We start from the raw sequence: 25,601 nt of genomic DNA, 5'->3' as shown, positions 1-25,601 counted from the left end.
AAAAAAAAGAAATAAATTAAATTGTCAACAATGTGGGTGGGCTAGAAAAGTAGGGTAGCCATAACCAGGCCAATCGTAAAAAAAAAAAAAAAAAAAGTGGGAAAGAGGGAGAGAAATAAAAATAAACAACAATGGCCAAAGGAAATCATCAAAATAACTAGTTATAATCCCAGGGCGGGAGAGGGGTCTATGGGTGAATTATGGCCCAGGCCAGAGGCAGGGCCTACCCAATTTCAGCAAAAGCCGGAGGGCTGCTTCTTGCTGAGCATATCCACCCCAACAGACTAACCTGTACCCCCTTTCCTGTCATTCCGTAATTATGAGGAAGTGTAGGAAGAGTCATCTGGAAACTCTTGGTGTCACACCTGCAGCCCCTGTGGGAGCCCACACCTTTCAGGCTGCCAGGATGGCACTGCTTGGCACAGAAGTCCGATCTCCTAAGGGCTGTCACTGATAGCCAGTTACTGGCCTCATTATTTATTTCTAGTGTTTTGGTTCCACCCTTACCATTTCTTCAGGATGGCTGCTTTCCAGAGCTGCTCTCTAAATGCTGTTTGCCGTCATTAGGCCTGTGTGCACGATTCCCTGGTTTTGGAGGGGGCAATGATTAGAGATCCCTCACTCCACCCTGATCCTCTAGAGAAATTGGATATATTTGTGCTTTCTGAAAATATCTGGAACCAGGGACCCTAGACAGGATAGATATGGAGGTGGGGACTTTCCCAACCACACTGAAAATTTACAGACAGGGGAAGAAATTAGGCAAGAGGAAGAAATCTGGGCCTCCCACCTGAAAGGCTGAGCAAGGTGGCCCAGGGCCCTTCGGTGCCAGAAGAGCAGGGAGGTGTGGCTCAAGTGTAAGCCACGGTGTTAGAACAGTGGAAAGGACTCAGCTGCTGGAGTGAGAGGATTTTCTGCTTTCCATCTCTTCCTGGTAGCCTGTCGAGATCTCTTATATCTCTTCCACGCCATGCGCAAATATCATGACAAGTCCTGGCTCCTGCACCATGTCATCACCCATATGCTGGTTCTCACAGGCCATCACGACCACAGCCTGCTTGCCAGGGATGCGCTTGGCCACGTAGTTCTCATAGTAGCGCCGGTTCATCTGTCTTGTCTCCAGTGTGGCCAGGCCCTGGGGCCAGCTGCGCTCGTGGGCGTTCTCAATGAGCTCGTTGACAATGGAGGCAGGGCAGCCACTCTCTACCAGGGAGCGCTTGATCACAGCCTGGAGCACAGCATCTGGGGTCGAGATCATACCTCCCCAGCGAGTCACTCTTGCTGGCTGCAGGGAGCTCACCCACCTAGGGGGGAGAGGTGGTCACTCCAGCCCATCCCCTTCCTCTGCATTGGCCTTTTCTCCTAACAAGAATGACCACCCGCTGTGTACTCAGCTCAGCCCTATTTTTCTTTCTTTCCTTCCATCATTGGTGCAGGAACTCTGAATCTTTCCCTAGTTGGTCCCCTCTGAGTCCCCAAGTGCTACTCACCAGATTCAACTCCACAAGTGTAGAGTCCTTGTTATTTTTCTTAAAAAATCCAAACTTAGCACATACAGTGCCTGGCAGGTAGTAAGCGCTCAGCAATGTTTACTGAATGAGGCACCTGTTCTCTATACTATGTCCCACACAGCACCATTCACACTATGTATATTGATTCACACGGTTTAGTCTATGAACTGTGTAGGACTTCCAAATGGAAAGGGATTTTAGACTTAGTTTGTCCATGCTGTATTTTATTCCCTTTCCTAGATCAGCACTCTCTCTCTTCTTCTCTGGATAGCAAGTTACTTGAAGACAGGCACACAATCTTCGATTTCTTTTTACTCTCCTAGCATGCTATAGCCTTAAACACAGGGCTTTGGATATGTGGGTACCCACCTAATTCTGGATAAACTTCACCCTTGGGTAAGCTTTCCCTTCCATGCACCCAAGAGAACAAGATCCTATATTGGGGCTGACGTTGCCCTCTTCTCGTCTGCCTAACCCCCATCCCCACATCTGAAAGGCAGCGGCTCCTCTTTCTGCCACCCCCCTGCTCCTCCTCCCTGCGGAGCTCCATGCCAGAATGTGGAGTGAGTGACTCCAGAGCCACATCTGGAGAGACACTCACTCTAGGATCTCGTTGTATTCAATTGTCTCCTCCAGGTTCTGAAGGTTGGGGTTGACACTGCGGATTGCACGCATGTATGCCTTTAGTAGCTGAATGTCTCGCTTCTGTTGAAGGAAGGAGAACGAGGGATGGTGGTTACGGAGCCCCCCATCCCCTGCTTTTATCTGTGACAAAGTTCACCTATACTCTTACAGGCTCTGCCTATGCACTCATTCCTTCTGAGCAGCCCTAGATTCACAGCCCTAGATTCACACATCATCAGATGAAAGACAAAGGCTGACCTTAGAATGAGGGCAACTGAGAGGATCACTGGACTGCCAGCTTCATGAAGACAGGGGTATCCCATTCACAACTGTGCCCCCAGGGCCTAGCAAAGTGCCTTCATAGAGAGGGCAGCTGATAAACGCTGGGTGAACGAATGACAGTGATGGGACGATGGGCAGAGAAGGGCTCCAATCTGGTTCCCTACTAAGTGACAGGCAGAGGATCCCCACCCCCAGGCTCTCAGCTACCGGCACAGACCCATGTGCTAATGCAGGCTTGCAGTCACTTGCAGGAGGCAGGCCTTCCACCCCACGCTCCTACCTGCTCCGCCAGCTGGTGCTTGTGCTCGGCAGATGTCCTTTCCAGCTCTGCAACACGCGTCTGCTGCTGCCGCACCACCGAGCGCAGGTGCTTCACGCAGTTGTGGTTTGGTAGCTCATCTTTGGGCATCTCCAGGCTGCTGCCCAGAATGTGAGCATTCAATGGGACAGGGGGGCAAACACAGAAAATGGCTGAGGGCCTTTTTCCTACCCCAAATTTCTAACATTCATTAGATTCTAACACTCAGGCCTCCCTCTTGTTTATTCCTGTCACTTCCTCTTCCCCAGTCCCCCATCCCTCTTGGCTTTCTCTGGGCTTCTCTCCTGCTTTTATCTGTGACAAAACTCACCTATCCTCCTACAGGCTCTGCCTATGCACTCATTCCTTCTGAGCAGCCCTAGATTCATAGCTCTAGCCATCAGCTTTTAATCAAATATTTCACACTCCAAGAGAAAAAAATAGGGCTAAAGGAAATATGAGAAGGCTGGAAATTAGAACAACCTGATAATGAGAAAATAGCACTGGACTAAAAGGAAAGAATAAATGAAAACAGCCTTTAGTGTTACCACCAGTTGCTGGACTGCAGTGTCCTGTCATTCATAAAGTGAGAGCAAAAGGACCACAGTTGGAAAGAAGCACACAGTCGAGATCCTGGGGCTGGGGGCCAGGGAGGCCAAGAGCACTCCTTGCCTACATGCACAGGAGGTTCCTCAGCTAGTGGTCCAGAAACAGGGGTGTGAGAAGGAAGCCCTCATCCACGTGGGGGCAGGATGGGAAGGAATCTCACCCGCAGCCCTGTTCACAGGTCACAGGCCGTTTTGGGTTGTGCTCACAGTCACTGAGGTGAGACATGAGGTTGTCAAGCCGGACAACAGCACTGCAGCCAAACACAGCGTTGTCGCATGCGATCTGCAGCTTGGACAACATGTTCCGCATGATCCGAGGCACTGGGCGCAAGTGGGCGACCGTCACAACGCTCCGGTCCACTGGGCACGTCTGCTGCTGAGAGAACCACTGGGTGATGCAGGCATTGCAGAAAGCGTGCTCACAATGAGGCGCCTAGAGGGAGAACAGGTGAGGGCGCAAGAGATGAGCAGGTGCTGACAGCCCAGATCCAGCTCCACAAAGCCAATCTGGTCTTTGAGCAGCTGCCAGGACCAGAGGCCCTGGGGCCATGGCCACAGCCAGATGCACTATGGGCAACGTGCTGCAGGGTCAGCTCAGAAACCTTCCTGTGCTCCATTCCAAATGGCTTGTGACATAAGACAAACAAGTAAAAAGTTATATAACAATAAGAGATACAAACAATATCCCAGGACAGTAGGAGAGGTGATGTAAGGTAGTCAATTTTTAATTGCCAACTGAACTACCAAAGAAGTCCAGGGGAGGGAGTGACCTTTCCAGGCTGGTCAGTCAGGGCAGGGATTTATGGAGAGGACAGAATTTGATACAGGTCTTGAAGGATAAGTAGAGAGGAAGGGGCCAGAAATTTACTGGCAAAAAGTTCAACATAAGAAAGCAAAACAAAACAAAAAAGCCTGGAGCTCTTGGGGTGGGGTGAAGAGTTCTCCCTTTGTGGGCCAAAGTTCTTATTTTCTGAGGGTTGATGTAAGAATCCCAAGGGCCAGGCCAACCTGCAAAACAAAGCTGGTTTGTCGCAGATTCACCTTTTCCGTTTCAGAGGCATTGTATTTCTGATCTTATTGATTGGTTTTGTGAAGTCACTTCCTTGATAACTCAGATAACCTCTAAAGTTAATCCCTCAAAGCGAGAGGACTTCCAGGCTGCTATGGAGACACTAGCCCAGCCTCCAGCATGGGACAAACATAGGAGGTACTTAGTCAATGTTGATGAATAAATGAATGACTGGAGTCCCAAATATTCCACTAGGTGCTTAAGATAAAAAAGGGCAATTTGTGCCTTGGACATCTCAAAGACACCAAAGACTGAAACACAGCAGGTTCTCTAAGGGAAAAAGGTATTCTCAATATCACTAATCCAACTGCAGCAGATTTTTCTTTTTCAAAGGCATATTTAAGTATTTTTAAAAATCTTAAGTTTGTCCAACTTTCCCCATCTATACTACCACTAACCCAGTTTAAGTTATCATCTCTTACCTGTACTATTGAATATGTTTTCTAACTGGTCTATTTCAACCACACTCCTTTATAATTCATCTACATTCAGCAGCCAGAGTAAACATTTAAAAATGCAAACTAGCTCATATCATTCTCCTTCTGAAAACTTTACAATGGCTTCCCATTGTACTTAACATAAATCCAAACTCCTACGCAGGACCTGTAAGATACTGATGATCTGGCCCATGCCTCTGACCTCTCCTTACCTCATACCACATTCCTGCCTCAGGACCTTTGTTTTTGCTGCTCTCCTTTGCCTGAAATGTTCTTCCTCTAAATCCTAGCATGAATGGCCCCTTGTCATTCAGATCTCAGCCCAATCGTTACTACCTCTTTTATGACCATCCTAAATCTGCCACCCCTACAGAAATATACAGAATGTCCTATGTCCTGTGTAAAAAAAGTGGGGGGGGGGAATATATATATATATATATATTCATCCAGAGTTTATCTGCTCACATACATACTGGAAGAATATACCAAATAAACCAATAAAGATAGTTATCTCTGGGGGGGATTAAGTAGACTGGGAGATAAGGATGGAAGAAAAGATTGCACACTGTGTATCTTTCTATACTGTTTTGATTTCTGAACTACATGAATTTATTACATATTCAAAAAATAAATAAGTTATGATATAGAGAAATCAGTACCCCTAGCAAGGGGCCTTCTTAGAAATGTGTCTGGTAACCTGGCACCATGAGATTGCCTGGTCTGCTCCTCAGAAGGTAAATCCTAGAGTTGAGGGGATGGCTTCTGATTTAAGACAGTCTCTTAGAAGCCAATGACTTCTCCTCCATGTGACTCACTTCAAATGATAGTGCCAGAAATGGAGAAGGCCCTGCCAAGGTGGGGAAGGAACAGACACACCCCATGGCCTGTTGACGACTCCAGGATGGCTTATTCCGTACCTAGTAATCTGCTCACGGCAGTGGGCTGCGCAGGCCTATACAGCAGCTGGGCCCAGGACTAGCTGCCACTGGAACGCAGTTGATTCCCATTTAGCTCAGGCATCTGAGCCCCTCTGGGTGGTTGAAATTTTTAATTACCAACTGGACTACTCAACGATCGAGGAGAGCTCCTGGGAGTTGTATAAGAGGCAAGTGAAGCAAGGGCCATGAGACCTCACTGACTAGTATGTCCTGGCTTGAAAATGGGGTTATCTCTAACTAGTCAGGAGTGGCAGAGGATCAACTGGTATTTATAGAGTGTGGGTAATAAGGGCCTTGCAGGAAGATGTCCTGTGTGCACAACTCTTCAGAATTCCTCTCACGCATTTTACTTGCCTGTTAAACATGAGCTTCTCATACTTCCACGTACCCAGGAAGATACAACTGACGCTGGTCTGGCCAAGTTGGTAGAGAAATGACCTATTGAAGGGGGCAGCTTTCATATCAAAATGAAGGATACACAGCCACATCAAAAATGTGTTTTTCCAATAAATCCCAGGAAGAAAATGGGTCAGTAAATATAGTTCTCCACTTCCCACCTGTTAAACAGTAGGCAGGCAGAAGAGACCTGAAGGGAGACTGGCTGATTACCTGAAACACTACATCATCAAAATGCAGGGAGAACTTATCAGGAGAGTCCAGGAGCTCCACCATGGGTAGGAAGATGGAACCTAGTCAGAGCCCCTTAAGAGGAAAGGAAGCCCCTGAGCTAGTATCAGCAGACAGAAACAGCTGACCTGTTAGGCAGGAAAATCTCAGAATGACCTCAGAAGAAAATATGAAGCACAAGATTTGTGGCATCCACCTCTAGACAGACTCTGGAAAGCTCTATTCCTCTTTAGCTACCTCTGCACCAAACCTCTGTTTGGCTAGGGATGGTGAGGTGAGGAGAGATACAGAGCCAGAACCCAGTGACTTCCCCATTGGCCCCATCACCTATGAGTATTTCCTATGAACTCCACTGCTATCTACTGCCCCATGAAACCTGTCATCAGACTGACTCACCTGGACTGGTTCCTCCAAGACTCCACTGCAAATAGGACAGATAAGGTCCTCATCAACATCCCCCTGGAAACGGGTTACATCATACCCCATGTCTCATCACTGAAACCCAGGTCCTGGGAGGGACAACAGAGAAAAAAGAGGCCAATTCAGAAGAGGCCTGCAAATATGTACCAACATGAACTCACTGCCCAGATCTGTTCATTTATCCAACAATTATTTATTGAGAGTTTACTATGTGCCAGTCATCAAGGAAGAAAAGTTGACTCAAGAAACTTAATTCTGATGAGAAAAGCATTCCATAAACATACATTTAAAATAGGAAGTGATCAATGCCTTGATAGAATAGGCACAGGGCACCATGAGCGCAAGAGATGTGGGGACCTAACCCAGGCTGAAATGAGTTTTTGAGCAGTTGTCCAGGACCAGGTGTCATGAACATGGCAAACAAGAATGAACTGGGTGTTGGGAGGGACACACACAGTTCCTTACAAATCCCTAAAATGGTGTGTTTAAATGTTGCTTTAATTTACAATAGCCAAGAAATGGAAACACCCTAAGTGTCCATCAGTAGATGAATGGATAAAAAAGATATGGTACACATGGTATATTATAATGGATAAAAAAGATAAGATACACAATGGTATATTATTCAGCCATAAGAAGAAAACAAATCCTACCACCTACCATTTGCAACAATTTGGAGGAATCTAGAGGGTATTATGCTTAGTGAAATAAGCCAGGCGGAGAAAGACAAGTATCAGATGATTTCACTCATCTGTGGAGTATAAGAACAAAGCAAAAACTGAAGGAACAAAACAGCAGCAGACTCACAGAACCCAAGAATGGACTAACAGTTACCAAAGGGAAAGGAACTGGGGAGGATGGGTGGGAAGGGAGAGATAAGGGGTAAAAGGGGCATTATAATTAGCATGCATAATGTAGCGGTGAGGGGGACATGGGGAAGGCAGTATAACACAGAGAAGACAAGTGGTGATTCTATAGCATCTCACTACGCTGAGGGACAGTGACTGTAACAGGGTATGTGGTAGGGACTTAATAATAGAGGGAGTCTAGTAACCATAATGTTGCTCATGTAATTATACATTAATGTAACCAAAATAAATAAAAAATAAAAATAAAAATAAAATAAAATAAATGTTGCTTTAACTGGGAGCTTCCCAGCACTAGGGTATAGTGGATATTTACTATTGCTGGCTACCTAACATTCTATTTTCTGTCAACAGTACCAGTTTTTCTTTAGGAATCACCCTGGTTCCTAGTGGACATGCAGCCCACCTCAGGATGATGACAGTAAGCCTGGGACTTCTACTGGAGCTCTCAAGGGCAGCTCTTCCCTAGGGCTGCACAACTGCTAGGATGTATAACCCAAGGGCCTGGTGACCACCTCTGCCACTAATGAGGCAGCCAACCTACAGAAAGGAGCCCATAATGAGGGCAGAGCTGAGAGATGAGACTCAGATGAGACTGTCTGAGGCCTCAGATTTAGTCACCTCTGGTGCCACAAACACCTTCTGAACATCAGCGATGTGAGTCAGTAAATTTGCTACCATGCTTAGGCTGGTTTCAGCTCAGCCTTTGTCTCTTTCAACTGAGAAAAGTGCTGATTAATACACAAAGCTAATGGATACAAGATATCACAAGGCTCCCTTTGGAACCACTTATCTTTCTTTACTCGATTTATATAGGAACACTAATATGCTGTGATGCTGCTGCATACTAGCATCCAAAGACTGGGGAGGGAAGGAGAAATAAAGGGCAATGTTTTTTTCTTTCATCCTAAAATCTGGTTAAATTTAGCCTAAAACCTCACTGAAAAAAATCTACATTTAATATTCAATATCAACCATTCAATAATAGCCATTCATCCATCAATAAAGCCTAAGGAAACCTAGTCTGTATGTCATGAGGGACAGGAGATAAGCAGAAAGTACTGGAGCAACACAGAAGATGGGCTCTAAATCAGACTGGGGATGACTGGAAAGACTTCCCTGACAAGGCACTCAAGATCTGTTTACAGCAACAAGCTCAGCACTATAGTCATCTTGGGCTACAAAATTCTTTGTCGTAGGGTACATACTGTGCACTGTACAATGTTTAGTAGCATCCCTGGCCTCTACCCACTTGAAGTTAGTATTCGTCCAGTTGTAACAACCAAAAATGTCTCCAGACTTTGGCAAGTATCCCCTGGGGGACAAAACTGCCCCCAATTAAGAACCACTGGTTTAAAAAATGAGAAGTTAGTGTCATAGAGCAGGGCCTGGGTCTTCTAGAGCAGATAAACTAGCAGGAATCAAAGGAAGAAGTCAGCTGCAGTTCTGTGTAGAGATGCGCTGTTAGATAAGCACAGAGAGCAGGGAAGGAGCCAACTGCTGAAGGTGCTAGGGCACCGAACTACAGTTAGAATTAACCTGAAAGCTATGGGAGGACCTGAAGGATTTCTTTTGTTGATATATATTTATAGGTTTTAATTTTTATTTGACAATTTCAGGCTTACAGAAAAAGTCTTAAGAATAATACAAAGACCCCATATACCCATCAACCAGATTCCCTAAATGTTAACATTTTACCATATTTATTATATAACTTCTCTCTATGTATACATGAACAGATAAAAACTTTCAACCTCTTTAAGAGTAAACTGAAGACTTGATGCCTTTATACCTATATAAATTCACTGTGTATTTCCTAAGACTATTCTCTTACATAGCAATAGTAAAATTATGGAAATCAGGAAATCAGCATTGACATAGTTCTATTATTTCCAAATCTCTTTCCAATTTTGCCACTTGTCCCAATAATCTCCTTTCGCAAAAGAACATGCAAGAGTACATGTTGCACTGAATTGTCAAGCTTGTTTAAACTCCCTTTAATCTGAAAAAGTTACTAAATCTTTGTCTTTCACAACCTTGACATTTTTTTTAAGATTATAGGCCAGTTGAATGCTGGCAAGGATACAGAGAAAGGGGAACCCTCCTACACTGTTGGTGGGAATGTAAATTAGTTCAACCATTGTGTAAAGCAATATGGAGGTTCCTCAAAAAACTAAAAATAGACATACCATTTGACCTGGGAATTCCACTCCTAGGAATTTACCCAAAGAAAACAATATCCCAGATTCAAAAAGACAGATGCACCCCTATGTTTATCGCTGCACTATTTACAATAGCCAAGATATGGAAGCAACCTAAGTGTCCATCAGTAGATGAATGGATAAAGAAGATGTGGTACATATACACAATGGAATATTTTTCAGCCATAAGAAGAAATCAGATCCTACCATTTGCAACAACATGGATGGAGCTAGAGGGTATTATGCCCAGTGAAATAAACCAGGCAGAGACAGGCAAGTACCAAATGATTTCCCTCATCTGTGGAGTATAACAATGAAGCAGCAGCAGACTCACAGACTCCAAGAAGGGACTAGCAGTTCCCAAAGGGAAGGAGTGGGGGAAGGTGGGTGGGGAGGGAGGGAGAAGGGTATTGAGGGGCATTATGATTGGCACACATAGTGTGGGGGAAGTCACGGGGAAAACAGTGTAGTACAAAGATGACAAGTAGTGACTCTGTGGCATCTTACTATGCTGATGGACAGTGACTGAAATGGGATGTGTGTGGGGATTTGATAATAGGGGTGAATGTTTTAACCACAATGTCGCTCATGTGAAACCTTCATAAGATTGTATATCAATGATACCTTAAAAAAAAAACTACGGGACTTGATTCAAGATGGTGGTGTGAGAGGTGAGACAGAGAACTCCTACCAAAACCACAGATAATGTGAAAATGTAGTTAATACAACTAACCCTAAAACAGCAACAGGAAAGGCCGCACCAGACTGCACACAGACCTCACAAACAGAGCAGACCTCACAAAACAGGGTAACGTACAAAAGCCTTGATCTGGGGGGACCCAAGCCCTTCCCCCACCCCAGCTCACCAGTAGGAGGAAGAGAAACAGAGTGGGGAGGGGGTAGAAGTTTGGGACTGCTGAACACCTGGCCCTGGAGGTCTGCTTTGCGAGCAGAAACCTACATTGTGTGGTGCTATGGAGGATGGGAAGCTGGGACAAGCGCAGTGTTTGAGAGACAGATTGCGGCCGTTTGTGGAGGATGTGATCCACACCTGGCTGCTCTGTGTCAGAGGAAAGGCAGGCAGTCTAAGAGCCTTCCTAGCAGCGAGAAGGCTGCTGAAGGGGTGGAGTTTGCATGGAGCTGGCTGTGCAGGAGAAGGGACAGGGGGACAAGATCGTCTGGGCACGCTCTACCCAGCAGATTGGGAACTTTGGGGAGCTTCAGGTGCTCCATTCCCCTGCCTAGCTACTCGGCTCCAAGGCACCCCACTGTGACATGCAGCCTGCCTAGCCTTCCTTCTGGCCTGACAGCACCGCCTCACAAACCGGCAGTCACTGCACTGGCATCAGGCCAGCCAGAGGGAGGCCCCACCTACAATAACTAGAGAGGCACATAGCTTTACACCTGTGTACTCAGTCCACTGGCTCTGATACAGGAGAGAGGCAGGCCAGACAGGAGTCAGGAAACAGACCTTTCCTCCCGCCAGGCATCAGCTCCGCTCCTTTACAACCCCCAACCTCACTCTAGGGGCTGAGCAGCTCCAGAGACTGGAGCTTCTGGGCAATAGAGGGCACCACACAGAAATATGAAATGTCAAAAGAACACAATTCAGACCAAAATCTCACAAACCCCAGAAAAAGGGCCAAATGAAACGGAACTCACCAATCTTCCTGAAAGAGAGTTTAAAATAAAAATCATAAACATGCTCATGGAAGTACGGAAAAATATTCAAGAACTCAGGAACAAATTTAAGACGGAGATTCAATCATTAAGAAATTCCATATCTGAAATGAAACATACAATGGAGGGATTTAAAAGCAGATTAGATAAAGTAGAAGAGACGGTAAATGGAATAGAAATTAGAGAAGAGGAAAACAAAGAAGCTGAGACATAAAGAGAAAAAAGGATCTCTAAGAATGAAAGAATATTGAGAGAACTGTGTGACCAATCCAACTGGAACAATATCTGCATTATAGGGGTACCAGAAAAAGAAGAGGGAGAAAAAGGGATAGAAAGTGTCATTGAGGAGGTAAATGCTGAAAACTCCCCCAATCTGGGGATGGAGATAGTCTCTCGAGCCATGGAGGTGTACAGATCTCCCAACACAAGGGACTTAAGGAAGACAACATCAAGACATATAATAATTAAAATGACAAAGATCAAGAACAAAGACAGACTTTTAAAATCAGCTAGAGAGACAAAAAAGATCACATACAAAGGAAAACCTGTCAGGCTATCATCAGATTTCTCAACAGAAACCTTACAGGCCAGAAGGGAGTGGCATGATATATTTAATGCAATGAAGCAGAAGGGCCTCGGACCAAGAATACTCTACCCAGTAAGGTTATCATTTAAATTTGAAGGAGGTATCAAACAATTTTCAGATAAGCAAAAGCTGAGAGAATTTACCTCCCACAAACCCCCTCTACAGTGCATTTTGGAGGGACTGCTATATATAGAAGTATTGCTAAGGCTAAATAGATGTCACCAGGGGAAATAAAAAGACAGCAGAGGAAAACAATTAATTACTAAGCAGATGCAAAATCAAATCAACTACCACCAAAGTCAATCAAGGGACACACAAAGACTATAGAATATGATACCTAACATATAAAGAATGGAGGAGGAAAAAAAAAAGAACCTTCACGTTGCGTTTGTAATAGCATATGAAGTGAGTTAAATTTTGGTAACCACGAATCTAAAGCCTGCATGTGCAATAACTACATACCTATTGATAATCACCCTGAATGTAAATGGTCTGAATGCACCAATCAAAAGGTGTAGAGTCACTGAATGGATAAAAAAACAAGACCCATCCATATGCTACCTACAAGAGACTCACTTTAAACTCAAAGACATATACAGACTGAAAGTAAAGGGATGGAAAAAGATATTTCATGCAACTAATAGGGAGAAAAAAGCAGGACTTGCAGTACTTGTATCAGACAAAATAGACTTCAAAACAAAAAAGTAACAAGAGACAAAGAAGGACTTTACATAATGATAAAAGGGTCAGTCCAACAAGAGGATATAACTATCATAAATATCTATGCAACCAACACAGGATCACCTACATATGTGAAACAAATACTAACAGAATTAAAAGGGGAAATAGAATGCAATGCATTCATTTTTGGAGACTTCAACACACCACTCACTCCAAACAACAGATCACCCAGACATAAAATAAATAAACAGAGGCACTGAACAATGTATTAGAACAGATGGACCTAACAGACATCTACAGAACACTCCATCCAAAAGCAACAGGATACACATTCTTCTCAAGTGCACATGGAACATTTTCAAGAATACATCATATACTAGGCCACAAAAAGGGCATCAGTAAACTCAAAAAGATTGAAATTCTACCAACCAGTTTCTCAGATCACAAAGGTATGATAGTAGAAATAAACTATGCAAAGAAAACAAAAATCCTATAAACACATGGAGGCTTCACAACATGCTCCTAAATAACCAATGGATCAATGACCAAATAAAAACAGAGATCAAGCAATATATGGGGACAACTGACAACAATAATTCAAAACTGCAAAATCTGTGGGACACAGCCAAGGACATGCTAAGAGGAAAGTATACTGCAATACAGGCCTACCTCAAGAAAGAAGAACAATCCCATATAAGCAGTCTAAACTCACAATTAATGAAACTAGAAAAAGAAGAACAAATGAGGCCCAAAGTCAGTAAAAGGAGGGACATAATAAAGGTTAGAGGAGAAATAAATAAAATCGAGAAGAATAAAACAATAGAAAGAATCAAGAGTTGGTTCTTAGAGAAAATAAACAAAATAGATAAACCCCTGGCCAGACTTATCAAGAAAAAAAGAGAGTCTACTCACATAAACAGAATCAGAAATGAGAAAGGAAAAATCACTATGGACACCACAGAAATACAAATAATTATTACAGAATACCATGAAAAATTATATGCTAACAAACTGGATAACCTAGAAGAAATGGACAACTTTCTAGAAAAATACAACCTTCCAAGGTTGACCAAGGAAGAAACAGAAAATCTCAACAGACCAATTGCCAGCACTGAAATTGAACTGGTAATCAAAAACCTACCTAAGAACAAAACTCCTAGACCAGATGTCTTCACCACTGAATTTTATCAAACATTTAGTGAAGACTTAATATCCATCATGTTAAAGTTTTCCAAAAAATAGAAGAGGAGGGAATACTTCCAAACTCATTCTATGAGGCCAGCATCACTCTAATACCAGAACCAGGCAAAGACACCACAAAAGCAGAAAATTACAGACCAATATCCCTGATGAACATAGATGAAAAAATACTCAACAAAATATTAGCAAACAGAATTCAAAAACACATCAAAAAGATCATTCATCATGATCAACTAGGATTTATTCCAGGGATGCAAGGATGCTACAACATTCGAAAATCCATCATCATCATCCACCACATCAACAAAAAGAAGGACAAAAACCACATAATCATCTCCAAAGATGCAGAAAAAGCATTTGACAAAATTCAACATCCATTCATGATAAAAACTCTCAACAAAATGGGTATAGAGGGCAAGTACCTAAACATAATAAAGGCCATATATGACAAACCCACAGCAAACATTATACTTAACAGCAAGAAGCTGAAAGCTTTTCCTTTAAGATTGGGAACAAGACAAGGATGTCCACTTTCCCCACTTCTATTCAACATAGTACTGGAGGTCCTAGCCACGGCAATCAGGCAACACAAAGAAATGAAAGGCATCCAGATTGGCAAGGAAGAAGTTAAACTATCCCTGTTTGCAGATGACATGATATTGTACATAAAAAACCCTGAAGAATCCACTCCAAAACTACTAGATCTATTATCTGAATTCAGCCAAGTTGCAGGATACAAAATTAAACACAGAAATCTGTGGCATTCCTATACACTAACAATGAACTAGCAGAGAGAGAAATCAGGAAAACAATCCCATTCACAATTGCATCAAAAAGAATAAAATACCTAAGAATAAACCTAACCAAGGAAGTGAAAGACCTATACTCTGAAAACTACAAGACATTCATGAGAGAAATTAAAGAAGATGCCAATAAATGGAAACACATCCATGCTCATGGATAGGAAGAATTGTCAAAATGGCCATCCTGCCTAAAGCAATCTATAGGTTCAATGCAATTCCTACCAAAATACCAACAGCATTCTTCAAAGAACTAGAGACAATCGTCCTAAAATTCATATGGAACCACAAAAGATCCTGAATAGCCAAAGCAATCCTGAGGAGGAAGAATAAAGCAGGGGGAATTATGCCCCCCAACTTCAAGCTCTACTACAAAGTCACAGTAATCAAGACAGTTTGGTACTGGCACAAGAACAGACCCATAGACCAATGGAACAGACTAGAGAGCCCTGATATAAACCCAACCATATATGGTCAATTAATATACAATAAAGGAGCCATGGACATACAATGGGGAAATGACAGTCTCTTCAACAGCTGGTATTGGCAAAACTGGACAGCTACATGCAAGAGAATGAAACTGGATTATTGTTTAACCCCATACACAAAAGTAAACTCAAAATGGATTAAAGACTTGCAGGATACAAAATTAATACACAGAAATCTGTGGCATTCCTATACACTAACAATGAAATCTTGTAAGTCGTAAAACTATAAAACTCGTAGAAGACAACATAGGCAAATATCTCCTGTATATAAACATGAGCAACTTCTTCCTGAAAGCATCTCCTTGAGCAAGGGAAATGAAAGCAAAAATGAACACATGAGATTACATCAAACTAAAAAGGTTCTGTACGGCAAAGGACACAATCAACAGAACAAAAAAGGCATCCTACAGTATGGGGGAATATATTTGTAAATGACATATCCGACAAGGGTTAACATCCAAAATATATAAGGAACTTACTTACACGCATCAACACCCAAAAAGCAAATAACCCTATTAACAATGGGCAGAGGATATGAAGAGACAGTTCTCCAAAGAAGAAATTCAGACAGCCAACAGACACATGAAAAGATGCTCCACATCACTAATGATCAGAGAAATGCAAATTAAAACCACAATGAGATATCACCTCACACCAGTAAGGATGGCCAGCATGGAAAAGACTTAGAACAAATGCTGGCGAGGATGCGAAGAAAGGGGAACCCTCCTATACTGGTGGTGGGAATGTAAGCTAGTTCAACCATTATGGAAAGCAATATGGAGGTTCCTCAAAAAACTAAAGATGGAAATACCATTTGACTGAGGAATCCCACTTCTTGGAATTTACCCAAAGAATACTTCTCAGATTCAAAAAGACATATGTACCCCTATGTTTATCACAGAATTATTTACAATAGCCAAGATACGGAAGCAACCTAAGTGTCCATCTGTAGATGAATGGATAAAGAAGATGTGGTACATATATACAATGGAATACTATTCAGCCATAAGAAATAGATCCTACCATTTGCAACTACATGGATGGAGCTGGAGGACATGCTCAGTGAAATAAGCCAGGCCGAGAAAGACAAGTGTGAAATGATTTCCCTCATTTGTGGAATATAACAATGAAGCAAAACTAAAGGAACAGAATGGCAGCAGACTCAGAGACTCAAGAATGAACTAGTGGTTACCAAAGGGGAGGGTGGGTGGGGAGGGAGGGAGAAGGGGATTGAGGGGTATTATGTTTAATACACATGGTATGGGGAATCATGGATAGAACAGTGTATCACAGAGAAGGCACATAGTGAATCTGTGGCATCTTGCTGCACTGATGGACAGTGACTGCATTAGGGTATGGGTGGGAACTTGATAATATGGGTAACTGTAGTAACCACATTGTTTTTTCATGTGAAACCTTCATAAGAGTGTTTATCAATCGTACCTTAATAAAAAATTTTAAAAATATATATGCAAAGAAGGACAGACTGATGTGAGTTAATCACAGAAAGATTTATGTAGAAAAGAGTTTTAAGAATCAGGTTTTCAAGAGTGGAAGGAACCCAGATTGGCTAAGAGGGTTGAAGCCTGGAATGATATTCTGAATCAAGGCTCTTTACCTTCCAAGTGTTGGGGGGCAGGTTCCCTGTTCATAAGGTTCCGACCCCCTGATGCCTCTACCCAGTGCCACTCAGGAGATGCTCCAAAGAACCCATCTTGTTGGCTATTCTCCGACTGAGTCTTCCTTCCTATTGACAAGCTCCATTGCCAAGAGGATGGATGTGATGTCACAATCCGGAGCACTCTATTAATAGGAACAAAGAAGAAAACCGTGTATCAGGGGAACTACCTTCACTTAGCAGTGAGACCAGACAGACTTGGATGGGGAGGTCAGTTGAGGATGAGACAATTAAGGACTCCAGGTTTTAGGGCTAGGCACATAGGACTGCCCTCTAAGGAGCAGTATCATTGACTAAGGAGTCACACACATGGCCCAGGAGATTCAAATACAGCTGGGGGGTGGGGGCGCGTGGAGAAAAGAACAAGAAGAAAGGTAGAGAAGAGCAGCTGTTTGACACAGAAAAGATTTTTATTCACCGCACACAACTCCAAGTAATGTCAATGATTCCAAGTCTGTGGCTATATAATGTAAAGACCCATGGTACCTTCCATGCACAGTATGGTGCTTTAATGTTTCCAAAATGCTGTTACATAAATTACTTCATGTAAAAAGAATTCTGGTCCTATCCTCCAACTGGAAAATACTATTTAATAAGAAGATACTCAAGAATGTTGGTAGAGGTGCAATTCTAATTCCCAAGTCAGGAAATATTCCTGAAAGGATCAGGCTTTTAAAAAAGAAAACGAAAAGAGTGAATTAGAACATTACTCCAGAGTGGGCAACTGGTAAGACTAGAGGTAGCAATATGACTAGGCTAAGCAGGCTCTTATTACTGAGAGGATGGAACCAAGTAAAGGAGACAAGGCTTTAGATGAAAGGTGCTGAGAGATCTATTTAACACTACCACAGAACCACAGCAGCTATTCACCCTCCTTTCCTCAGGGTCCCATCATGACTGTCAACAGATTAAAGGCTGTGTTAGGAAGGAAATGACTGATGATTTTTATACTTAAAATACAGCCACCTCATTATGTGAATCTGGTATGCATGCTCATTGGCCACAACACATTTAGTGTGGTATTTTTTAACTAATCAGAGGAATAAAGGTGCAATGCCAGACACACTTCTCCTGTGACTTGTGTGGGGGGAGATGGGGTTTACAGGTTTCTCCTCCACCCAAAATACAAAGGAGATATAATTCTTCCATTTTGACAACACCCTACTTCCCAAGAGCCTGGCATATGCACCTGTGTGTACCTCAAGAAATGCTTCCAGGAACGAGTGCTGTTGGCTACGCTGTCTTCTAGTGATGAATGCCAGAATCAGGAAGCAAATGGTTGCTCATGCTGGGAAAACCAGCTCTTCTCTAATGTTCCTTTGGCTAGAACAAAACAGGATTTTTCACCTGAGAGGAGGACCGGGAGTCAGGAGACTTAGGCTCTGGCCCCAACTCTGCCAACTATATGATTTTAACAAGCCATGTAATCCTTCTGTAGTTTTCAATTTCTTCACCTGTCAAGTAAGGAAAATACACCTGTTTTACCTCCTTTATATGTTGTCCTGAAAAACCGAATGACATAATAAATGTGAAAGCATACTGAATACTGCTATTCTCAGGTAAGGTATTTGTAGAAAGAGAACGCACATAAATTTAGAGTACTGAGAGCCTATGAGAAAAATGCTTGAAAAAAGCTTGTTCCTTCTTTTCAATTACTGGAAACCAGGCCTAGCCACAAAGTCAGCTGGACACACAGGGTGGTTAACATTATTGCATCACTCAGATTCCCTAACACTAGTTTACCCCACTCCTACTGGGGGGAATTATCAGCTGGCAACCCTATCAGCCAGCTTCTTGCCCTGTTGTCAGACTCTAAAAACACCTGTATAGGAAGAGTTAGACTATCACTATTGCAGCCCAGTATCCAAGAACAGTGGCTCGAGGGTCTCATTAAGCAGCCACATTTTCTATTAGGCAGAATGAAGACAGTTTCTGAATAGAGAAGATGTCTGTCAGTCCCTCAGGGAAAACGCTCTCACCCCTCCTAGCTTTCAGCTCCCTCTCCAGCCCTCCTCTTCCCCACTCTTCAATTACCCCTGCATCCTGGGTTAGGGAAAGCCTTCCGGTGTGTGAAACGTGCAAAGAGCGTCTAGCTGCAAACCCAGGGCAAGGATGTAGGGAATATGAGATTCCCTCAAGGAGGGGTGGGAGGGGGAGGGGGAGGAGGGGAGGAATGGAGGAGGAAGACAAGGCTGCCAAAGACAAGGCATGGGAAAGGAGCCAAGCTATGGCGCTTCGAGGGCGGGGGTTCAGGTTCCGCCGCCCCTGCCCAAGCTGGCCCCCAGACTCTCCCTTCCTCCCCACCAGCCCGTCCATCCTTGCCCGTTTAAACAGCACCTTGTTCCCCCAGGTCCCTTCTTTCCTGTCCTCCAGCCGGCCCAGGCCCTCCCTCGCACTACAGCTCCCCTACTTCAATGGACCTCCCCAACAACCCACCCTCCAGCACTCCTTTCTCACCTCCCGACTCCTCCTTACTGCTGCTCCCTCCCTCCATCTTTCACCTTTCCTTCCACCGCTCTTCCAGACCTCCGGGACCTCGATCCCCGCCCAATCCCCCTGAGACGTCGTCCCTTTCCCCTCTCACACCCTCTTTTAGGTGGGAGCCCGCGCAGGCGCAGTACGAACCGCCCTGGACGCGGTCGGACTCTCCGGACCCTGGCCCGGCTGGAGAAGAAGCGGCAGCGACCACGGGAGCGCCCGGGTGCCGAATCCCGGCCTTTCCTGGGAGGGGAAAGGGAAGGGGAAGAAGTAGCAAGAAGGTTCCGACCACTTGTCGCCTTGTGAGACGGATTATCTGCCCCGCCCACCGCTGCTACGCAACCCAGCGGAAGCTCGTCACCAAGCTCCTCCTTCTTTAACTCAGGCGGGACTGCCAGGCTTCCGCGGCCGGCCGGGGGCGGAAGGCTCGCTGCGTCTGCGCCCTGAGCCCGACGACTCACCGTCCGAGAGAGGACTGAGCCTTTTGGGAGAAAGAACTCCTTCCTACGCCCTTCCCTGCATGAAAGTCGGACCCGGAGGTGGGAACCGACTCCCTTAGAGGACGAGGCTCCGCTTTGAAGCGCAGTCGGTTTCCTCGGGCTGATGCAGTGAGGTGCGAGATCGTCGCGAGGAGACAGGCGTGCGGTGTGACCTGCCATCTGCCTGGCCCCTCTCCGACTTTCAGAGCCGTGGTCAGCATCCCGGAGCCTCCCAACCCTCTAACAGACAAGCGAGTGGTTACTGTAGTCAACAAGCCGACCACGGGATGGGAAACGGGGGAGTGTCTGGTCGCAAAGCTTTGATCCAGCGGGTTGCACGCTGCTCTACTAGCTCCACTCCGGTATTTAACGTTGGCTCTCCAGACACCCGTAGAATTCCCTGAAACACCTAAGGGGAGAGGAGGGAAATAAAATGACCCATTTCGGGTTGTGGTTTGATTTCCTGAGGATACAACACCGTGGTTGGGGGTGTGGGCGGGAGAGAACCTGAGTCCGGAGAAAAGTAAAGGTGGAGCCTAAAGCGCTCTCGGAAAAGGTAAGGTATTAATCAAGCAATTCATAGTATTACACCATGACCTCTTAGGCTATCTCGTATTAAATAGTATTTGCTATGGATACTCACTAAACAAATGGTAGGAACAGTGTTTATATGTAATTGGCTTATACACAGCATTACAGAGCTAGCCACCTTTAGTTGACCAACAAGTCCCAGAGGTAACGAAAAGTTCAGGTTTCCTCTTTGCATTCCTCTCGGAGAACCCTGAGATCTAGTGAGATCGGTGCATTAGAAACACGTGCCTGTCAAACTGAAAGGAACTAATGAAAATGTGTTTTCTGTGACCTGGGTTCCATTTCTTCCAAAGGCGGTGAGCCTGCCTATTGTCGTCTGGAGCGAATGCTACTTTTTCCGGAGACCCTGACTGAGCCGGGCAGTGCATTAATGAGGACCTGAATCAGGAATAAAGATGAGAGTTGACACAGTGGGAAGAGAGGAGGAAACTGCGTGCCTCCTGTATGCTGGGCACTCATCCGCAAAATGGAATTATATATTTAAGAATTGCCAAAAAAAATATTGCCGAGAAAAGATCGAAGTGCCAGGCTTCAAGCTTTATCCGCCGGATTCCAAAACCCTTGTTTCTTTTCCCACTGTGTCAGATCTAGAAGGGAAAAAAATCTTGGAGCTTAAGTACTTCAAGCCAAGTAAAGGAAACTCGGGACCCGAGGTGCCCTCTAGTGGTTTGTCTTCCTCCCTGCGGAGCCAGCCTTCTCCGCGGTTCCTTTAAATGCTGGAAGTCCGCCCCTGCCATGGCGCCAGAGTCTCGGGTTCCGATTGGCTGAGCAGTGCGGGGGACGGGCGCGCGGGGGCGATACTGATTGGCGGAGGGGGCCAGCTGGGGAAACTTCCGGAAAGGTCCGTGCTCCGGCGTTCCATTGGGCTACATCCGGCGGCTGCGAGGCCAGTGGCTCCCCCTGGGGGCGGCTCGGCGGCGCTCACTGGCTGGCTGACTTGCCGACTAGGTGGGTGGGTGGGTGGTGGGCTGTACGTGGGGGAGGGGAAGGGCCGAGTCCCGAGTTGTCCGGCTGAGTTCGGAAAGGTTTGGCAAGTAAGATTCCATCCCCCGGCCCTGCACCAGGTTGCGTACCCCCGTCCCCGTCGGCTCTCCGACTTCGGGGCTTGTGACTGAAAAAGCATCCGGGATGGGGCCTTCCAGCCCCGAAGCAGCCTATCCAGAGACCCCCAAATTCTGTTCTTGAAGTTGGAGGCTCCTGGAGAAGTTTATTTCTAACCTTTTAGAAGAGTTAGAGGGTTTGAGGCTGCCTGATCCCAGCCTAGTGTGGTAGATAGGCCTTGGGAAGTGGAGCATAGGAGTCAAGTCTACATGTGTGGAGACTTCATCCCCTCCCCTCTCCCCTATTCTAGTGGGGTGCCAAAGCTCGGGCAGCATGACGACGGAGACCTTCGTGAAGGATATCAAGCCCGGGCTTAAGAATCTGAACCTCATCTTCATTGTGCTGGAGACAGGTGTTTATGCTTAGGGCAGTTGGACCCCTACATGGGCTCTGAGGGTTGCAGGGCAGGAGGGAGAGGATCCCACGTACGTTCTTAACTTGCTCTCGGGACGGCAGAGCTCACCCCAAGAAACACTGCTCACGCCCAGTCTCTCCCAGACCCCAGCCCAGCGAGTTGCATTCGAGTGTTGGGTACATAGAACTGCCAGATCCCAGCTTCAGCGCCACGTGGACTTCTTGCCACTCAGGGCCCTCTCCATGGTGCTGGCCCCTCCACTCACCCGCCCTGCCACCATAGAACCCGTCCCCAGCCTGCACCAGGGATTGGTTTTGCCCTGTTTGTACATATTTTATGCCACCGATATCGAGATCTCATTGCGCTGGCCACCATCACCACCATTTATTTGATCATATCCCCCACCCGCATTTATGTGTTCCCTCTAGGCCGAGTGACTAAGACAAAGGACGGGCACGAGGTTCGGACCTGCAAAGTGGCAGACAAAACGGGCAGCATCAATATCTCTGTCTGGGACGACGTGGGCAACCTGATCCAACCTGGAGACATTATCCGGCTCACCAAAGGGTAACTGCTGTTTACTCCTGGCTATCCAGGGACTATAACAGTCAGGGAAGGTGGGGTTACTGTCCCTGTAACTCTTGTAAGTACTCTGAATCCTGCTTTTTGTGCCCCCACAGGTATGCTTCAGTGTTCAAAGGTTGTCTGACACTATACACTGGCCGTGGGGGTGATCTTCAAAAGATTGGAGAGTAAGTGCTATCTTGGGGGTTGAGTTACTGAGGGGGGACGTTTGCAAGAAGACAACATAAGGATGTGCAGTCCATGTCCTGTACCTGGACCTTTCTGAGTCCTCCAGCCATGGCCCAGAGCATGGGTCTGAGGCACTGGCTACTTTCTCCCTTTGCAGATTCTGTATGGTTTATTCTGAGGTCCCTAACTTCAGTGAGCCAAACCCAGAGTACAGCACCCAGCAGGCACCTAACAGGACGGTGAGTCCCAGGGTCATGATGTGGGGAAGGCAGGTTAGGCCAAGAAGCATCTGAGAGAGCAAGGTCTGAGTATGTAATTGTGCCTTCAGGTGCAGAACGACAGCAGCCCTACCACCCCCCAGCCTACCACTGGACCTCCTGCTGCTTCTCCAGGTAGTTTTGTTCCCTTCCATCCACTGGTCTTCCTAGCTCCTATACTCTACCCAGCCTGAACAGGTGCATTGCCCTCAGCCCTTTCCAAATCTTTCTTCTCTTACTATATCCCCTTCCACCCAATTCTTCTCCCAGCTCTTTTGCAAGTCCCTGTGGTGAAAAGATTTGGGGACTGTTTCTATCATTGATAGAGTTCTGATACCCTTTTACCACCACCACTCAGGGGCAAAAATGAGAACAGTTTCTCCATACAGGGTGCACTTCTTCATCTCTCTGCTTTTCCTCTGGCAGGACCTTGCCCTTTTCCCCTTGCCCATTTCAGTTCATCACACAGTTCTAATATGGATTTAATGACTCAATGTGGAGTCCACACTGCATAGCCTTAGAGCACTAAATAGTTCTCTTAGTGTCCCCACTCTTCTTAAAACTCAAGGCCCTGCTTCTAGGTCTTGACCTTCAGAATTATGAGTCTTTAATCTCATGTACTTCAAGCCCCTGATTTTTAGTCTCTTGAGGAAATGGGAATTGCTGTAAATCATCAGCTTTTGCTTAGAAGCACTCACCAGTGCTATCTCTGTCATCATCTCCTTCTCCCTGGGAACCTGACTTTTCCTGTTCTCTTCTTCAGGGTCATCTCTCAGCTGACCCATCCACTCCCTGGGGTTTGGCTCCCCTGCTTCTTATCCATACCTCCAGTTGCCCCTTGTGACACTAGGTGTCAGGCTGCCTCTTCCCTGCCTCAGCTTGTGTCTGCTTCCCCATTTACCAGGGTTTTCAGAATTGTTTGTGACAGAACCACAGGGCTCATGGCATGTTTTAGAAACACCATGAAATAACATTGAACTCCGCCACAAAAATTAGCATCCAGGTTTTAAACTGAAAATATCACTATTACGTATTTTCAAGTCCCCTCAATGCCACAATTTATTTAAATATTTTAAATAGGTATATTTAAGCCCACTTGGCCCTAATACTCATTTGTCAGATGTTTATTCACTGTCATCTGCTAACAGGTACAAAAGGCTTAAAAAAACTTGTATGGCATAAAAACTTAACACTTTCTATACACTCTTCCTAACTTTTTCTGCAAATTGAGGAAAGGGCATTATTTCATTTTGACTGCATTACCTTAGTCTGGTGGAGCAGCAGAGTTCAGCTGGGATTTGGTTTGAGAACCACTAACCTGTGACTTCTAAAATCTAGAATTCATAGTGCCCTATGTATGTGAGAGGCAGGCTTGTGCCTTCGTCTAACAAACACTTGTAGATGAGGAATGCTGAGGAACCTGCAGCCTGTGCAGGAGGAGGTCGTACAGATGGTGACCCTAACTGGCTGTGACAAGTGCAGTGACAGTGATACGCATGGTTATGGGAGCTCAAGGAAGTCATCTCGTGCACCTGGCTCCAATCCCACGTTTAAAATATATGCAGAAATGTTTATTTCTTTGGGGGTGTGAGAGTAGTAATTTTTTTGCTTATTTACATTTTCCAAAATGAACATGATCATTGTGGTACACACCATACCCTTTTTTAAAAGATACTTCTGGCATTTTAACACAGAAACTTCAGGCCCTTCCCTTCCCATGCTTCTCCAGTTTTACTATCAGTTTTGGTAAAGGGGCATTGTGTAGAGGTCCTTGAGAACTAAACAGCTAATTTTAGGTCTGACTACTGGTGATACAGAGGTGAAAAAAAGAGAAAATATACTAGGTTTCATGTAGCAAATTCCAAAGTGGGTGGTGGGGTCTTCTCTGGGGCTCCGTTCATACAATTCACACTCTTCACACTTGGTCCAGTCAGCATTAATGTGCAGTTGTGTTTTCGGGAGACCGTCCCACGCCCTGGGGCATGGAGGGGATCTGGGGCACACACTCTCTCCTACCTCAGTGTTCTCATTCCTGTGTTTCTTCCCCTTCTCCCACACCCAGCCTCTGAGAGCCAGAACGGGAATGGACTGAGTGCCCCGCCAGGTCCTGGTGGCGGTCCACACCCCACACATACACCCCCACACACTCCCAGCACCCGCATTACCCGAAGCCAGCCCAACCACACACCTGCCGGCCCTCCTGGCTCCTCCAGCAACCCTGTCAGTAACGGCAAAGAAACCCGGAGGAGCAGCAAGAGATAGCAAAGCATGCTTCCTCCCTCCAGCCACCGACTGTAGCCCCAGGTGTCTGCTAGGGAGCACAGCCTTGTACTGTGTTGGCTGCTGGCTTTTGAGGGGGTGAGCAGCCACTAAACTTCACTGGAGGGTGGCAAGCAGTGGCCTTACCCACCCTAAGCCCATACTCCCCATTTTGTCCAGCTGAAGCTGCTGGTCCCCTGGGATTCCAGGCCCTCTGCCTGCCTGCCTTCTTCTTTAGAAACTACAGTTACAGTCTGTTTCTTGAGTGTGTGATGTGGAAGTCTCGTTGAAGCCCTTCTTCCTAATAAATGTTACCACTCTGTACTGGACTCCT

At 45.5% G+C, this 25,601-nt stretch overlaps 2 protein-coding genes across 13 annotated transcripts; one reads left to right on the top strand and one right to left on the bottom strand.

Moving 5' to 3' along the window:
* On the bottom strand, positions 1-19,771 carry RNF41 (ring finger protein 41). 8 transcript variants are annotated; one of them, XM_057507756.1, is made up of 8 exons: positions 19,581-19,770; positions 18,342-18,448; positions 16,935-17,119; positions 6,791-6,903; positions 3,485-3,756; positions 2,698-2,833; positions 2,113-2,216; positions 1-1,304 (listed from the first exon to the last, which is right to left on the bottom strand). In XM_057507756.1, the coding sequence occupies exons 4-8, from the start codon at positions 6,878-6,880 to the stop codon at positions 953-955; spliced, it is 954 nt and encodes a 317-aa protein (XP_057363739.1). In that variant the 5' UTR covers positions 6,881-6,903; positions 16,935-17,119; positions 18,342-18,448; positions 19,581-19,770; the 3' UTR covers positions 1-952. The 8 variants fall into 8 exon arrangements, with proteins under 8 accessions (XP_057363739.1, XP_057363738.1, XP_057363737.1 ...); XM_057507755.1 differs by lacking the exon at positions 18,342-18,448 and adding an exon at positions 18,184-18,317; XM_057507754.1 differs by lacking the exon at positions 18,342-18,448 and adding an exon at positions 18,194-18,317.
* Positions 19,772-19,885: 114 nt separating this feature from the next.
* On the top strand, positions 19,886-25,589 carry NABP2 (nucleic acid binding protein 2). Of its 5 annotated transcripts, none has more exons than XM_036917543.2 (7): positions 19,886-20,057; positions 21,894-21,995; positions 22,427-22,565; positions 22,679-22,750; positions 22,909-22,990; positions 23,080-23,143; positions 25,071-25,589. In XM_036917543.2, coding segments are annotated over exons 1-7 (660 nt in total). In that variant the 5' UTR covers positions 19,886-20,056; the 3' UTR covers positions 25,271-25,589. The 5 variants fall into 5 exon arrangements, with proteins under 5 accessions (XP_036773438.1, XP_057363741.1, XP_036773440.1 ...); XM_057507758.1 differs by having other exon boundaries at positions 19,896-20,164; XM_036917545.2 differs by having other exon boundaries at positions 19,926-20,507.
* The last annotated feature ends 12 nt before the right edge of the window (positions 25,590-25,601 follow it).

This window comes from Manis pentadactyla, chromosome 9 (genome assembly GCF_030020395.1).
Source record: "Manis pentadactyla isolate mManPen7 chromosome 9, mManPen7.hap1, whole genome shotgun sequence".
Taxonomy (NCBI): domain Eukaryota; kingdom Metazoa; phylum Chordata; class Mammalia; order Pholidota; family Manidae; genus Manis; species Manis pentadactyla.
This window is presented reverse-complemented; position numbering and strand designations above follow the sequence as displayed.